Source organism: Vigna radiata, chromosome 9 (assembly GCF_000741045.1).
Source record: "Vigna radiata var. radiata cultivar VC1973A chromosome 9, Vradiata_ver6, whole genome shotgun sequence".
Lineage (NCBI taxonomy): Eukaryota > Viridiplantae > Streptophyta > Magnoliopsida > Fabales > Fabaceae > Vigna > Vigna radiata.
The window spans coordinates 17,218,593-17,222,377 of NC_028359.1; the positions used below are offsets into that span (position 1 = coordinate 17,218,593).

Below are 3,785 nucleotides of genomic sequence, written 5' to 3' on the forward strand. Positions count from 1 at the left end.
CCTTTTCTTTGTAAAAATACAATTTATTTTTGGATATTTAATTTTTTTTTTGTAAAAAAGAAAGCCCATGGGCTGGCCCTAACCCACAGGGCTTTGGGGCTTTTTAGCCCTGGGGGCTTTTTTAATAAAGATCTTTTTTGGCCCTAGGGGCTTTTTTGGCCCCAACCCACATGGGCTAGGGCCAGAGCCTATTACAGGGGCCTAATTGACAGCTCTATGTACAAGGTTTCGTCCACACCTTTAGAATAGCTAGGAAGTTTGGACCACTTAGTTAATTCAATGCTCTTTTCAATGTAAAAATAAAAGAATTATCATATTTTATTTTATAAGGATATATATTTAAAAGAGACTAATCATAAATTACTACAATTAATTATAAAAAAGTTATAAAAAATTATTAAAATAACATTTTCCAAAAGGAAAACTTTCAAATCAAGTCTCTAATTCTACACCTTCATCCATCCATACATGCATGACTATCAAACAACAGAATCCCTCCCTCCACGTGTCCTTTCGTGCTTGTGACCAAATTGCTTATTTAATTATGGAGATCAAAGAATATAAATTTGGTTGCCCAAATTATGTGGCAGATATTTGGTGAACCTAATTGCTAAAAATTTTTATTTAGGAATTTTGTAATCTTGAACAAAAACAAAAGTGTTTACTTTAATGAATATAATTACTTTACCATTAGTTCAATTAGCTTAGTATTGTTTAGTTAGGATGTCATCTTATAATTGATTAATGTAATAGTTATAATTTATGTATTAAATTTAAAATGAGCCAAATATGTGTTATGATGTCTTTGTTGCGTTTCTATGATAAAGGAGAATCTAATTTGCAACATTGAATCATATTTATTTTGTAACGAGACTTTGAACATTAATGGCGCCTGTTTGGTCGGCAGAATTCTGAGAATACGATAACGGCCTCCCTCAGTTGCTTCCAAACTCAAAAAGTCTAAAATATTCAATGCCATGAGCAGAGATAAGCTATGGTTTTCTCACCACATTTATTATTATTATTACTATATATGTATAACCTTAGTACCTCTTCACCAACATGAAGCAACCATTTTTACACATCAAAGCTAGCTCAAAGTTCTACTCAAAGAAATCTCCCATTTCAGAGAAACAAACACATCAACGATATGGCTAATTGGTCCCCTGAAAATGCCAAAAAAGCTTATCTACAAGCACTCAAAATGGTAAGAACCAAGACCAATATCTAAGATGGGTTTGTCTTATGTTACTTTGCTTCTTTGTCCCATGAGATTTGCTGTAGTCTTGATTTGGTTGAGATCTAATAATCAAGGTGATGAATCTGGTAACTCTTGTTTTTGTTTCTTAAGATGTCTATTAGGTTAGAGTAGTAGAGTGATTATAAATTATCTTTAATCTTGATTTAATCTTGATTCACGAGTGATGTAGTATTTTGGACATTAAGAAGTAGGAGTAACTTATACCTTGTGTTGTGTAAGTTGTTAAGGTTAATTACTGTAATAATTGAGATACTATCTGCATGAAAACTTGGTTATTCTGCATAACTTTATTTATTAAAAGATGTCTTTGTGGATTAAAGGAAGAGGGTATGTGGAACATATTCTTGATCCTAACTTAGGTAAGACTTTACATTAGTTTAAGTTAGAACACTAGTTGAATATCATAAGTAAAAATGATATAATCTTAAGGTTTTGGATATTGTGAGTTAAGTATAATGTTAAATTCTGTTGTCTAGTGATATGGGTGAAGATCATGGTTTCTAATACCTTAATGTTGGAAAATTCAAGTATATATATAAGGAGACTCGTAAACTCATTTGTTTAAGATTTTTAGGTTGAACTAATGTTTTATTGGTGTTATGTTATGTCTTCACTGTCACTTTATAAGGTTATCATATATTTTGCTGTACTTTTGCAGGCCAAAAGAGACAAAGAACCTGATGTAGTAGAGTTCATATCTGCTCTTGCAGCAGGAAACAATGCACAACTCATGGTGGTGGCCGGTGCCGGTGTGGCCGGTTCAGCCACCCTTGCTCTGGCTGCAGCGGCTCATCAAACTGGTGGCCGTGTGATATGTGTATGTTGTGACCAAATAGAGACAAAACCATTGAGAAAAGATCTAGGAGTTTATGCAGATCGTGTTGAGTTTGTTGTAGGAGATGTGAGAAGGCTTCTGGTAGGAGATTACAAAGGAGCTGATTTTGTGCTTGTGGATTGTGACATGAGTAATGCAAGGGAAGCTTTTCTAGCAGCATTTAAAGGTGCCAGCAGAGATGGTGCAGTTGTGGTAGGATACAATGTTAAGCACAGAGCTTCGAGATGGAGACAACTAAGAGCATCGTTTTTACCCATTGGAGAAGGGTTGTTAGTGGCCAAAATAGATCCAAATTTGAAGGGTAATAATAATCAAAGGGTTGTCCGAAGGAGGAGTCGTTGGATTGTTCAAGTGGATAACTGCACTGGAGAGGAACATATTTTTAGGGTCACCTCTCCTCATAAGAAAGTGCAGATTGAAGTCTAAGGTTTGATAGGTTTGATAGGTTTTCTTTTGGATTATGAATAATATGAAATCATAGAAGTAAACATAGATAACATGGTCTGAAGGGTACCTCCTAGGATTGTGTTATAGAACAGAAGCCATTTGGTGTTCAGTGATCTTCTACTTTGCTGTTTTCTTTTTCATGTTTTTAAGTGTATATTGGTGTAAATCATTTGGTCTGTTAATTTTTTTTCACAGGCCAAAGAAGCAATGAATGTATAACAGAAAAAGAAGTTCAAATTTGTAGCATGTTGACCTTCAAAATAGCAAGAAAACCATCTATATGATAAAAGTGTAATGAACTTACTTTCTTCAGCTTGCATATATACATATGATCTAAAGAGCATCTTACAACCATTGCATTTTACACGGCAAAAGTTCTCTTGTGCATTTCATCGAACAGTTTCTTAGCACTCTCAATATTTTAAATAATATTTTTTTATAAACAAAATAAACTCATATGGTGGAGTTATCGTATATTATTAGAATACTCTATTAAGTTAAATAATGTAATAAACTTGAAGTTTCTCACTCCTCCCTTACTATTTCATGCTAAGGAATTCATTTTGAATTGATATATTTAATATTTTTCCTGAATGTTGGATTCTTTAAGTTGTGTGTTTCTGGAATTGAGTACAACATGGAATTGAAGATGGTGTGTTTTGCTTTTCTTTCGTTATTGATCAGATTTTCAGTTTGGTGACCTAACAAGTATGTGTTTATTGGAGTATGGAAAACTTTAATTTTAGCACCAATTATCCTATGATAGATCGAGGATAACATTTTAAATTTATAATACAATCTTTTTTAATAATTATTAGAAAAAAGAGAGAGTGAAAAATAAACAAAAGAGACAAGAGATAATCATCCATTTATGCGTTGGAAACCTATTCTTCTTCAAAGCTTATCAATTTCAAACGTGAAATTCAAAATAAAAATAAATTTTAACTAAATGCATTAATGAGAAATTGGCTAATAAGTATGAAGTAACACATCCTGGCTCATTCTAGGAACTCAACGAGGAAATTCAACACAAAATAAATTTGAATTAAACTGTTGTAAAAGAAATTATGTTATTTTGAATCCAAAACTTTAAGATATTATATTTATGATTTTTTTTTCTCTTTACATGATATTTAATGTGTTTGTTTTAGACTTATCACTACTACAAAATCGTCTTTTAACGTCACCCATAAGACGTCGGTTAATGGGTGGCTCGACGTATATTAATGAATGGTGGCATTA

At 32.5% G+C, this 3,785-nt stretch overlaps 1 protein-coding gene across 1 annotated transcript; it reads left to right on the forward strand.

The window, feature by feature from the left end:
- The first annotated feature begins 965 nt into the window (after window positions 1-965).
- Window positions 966-2,864, forward strand: LOC106773885. The gene is made up of 2 exons (XM_014660648.2): window positions 966-1,207; window positions 1,920-2,864. The coding sequence occupies exons 1-2, from the start codon at window positions 1,151-1,153 to the stop codon at window positions 2,520-2,522; spliced, it is 660 nt and encodes a 219-aa protein (XP_014516134.1). The 5' UTR covers window positions 966-1,150; the 3' UTR covers window positions 2,523-2,864.
- Window positions 2,865-3,785: the final 921 nt, after the last annotated feature.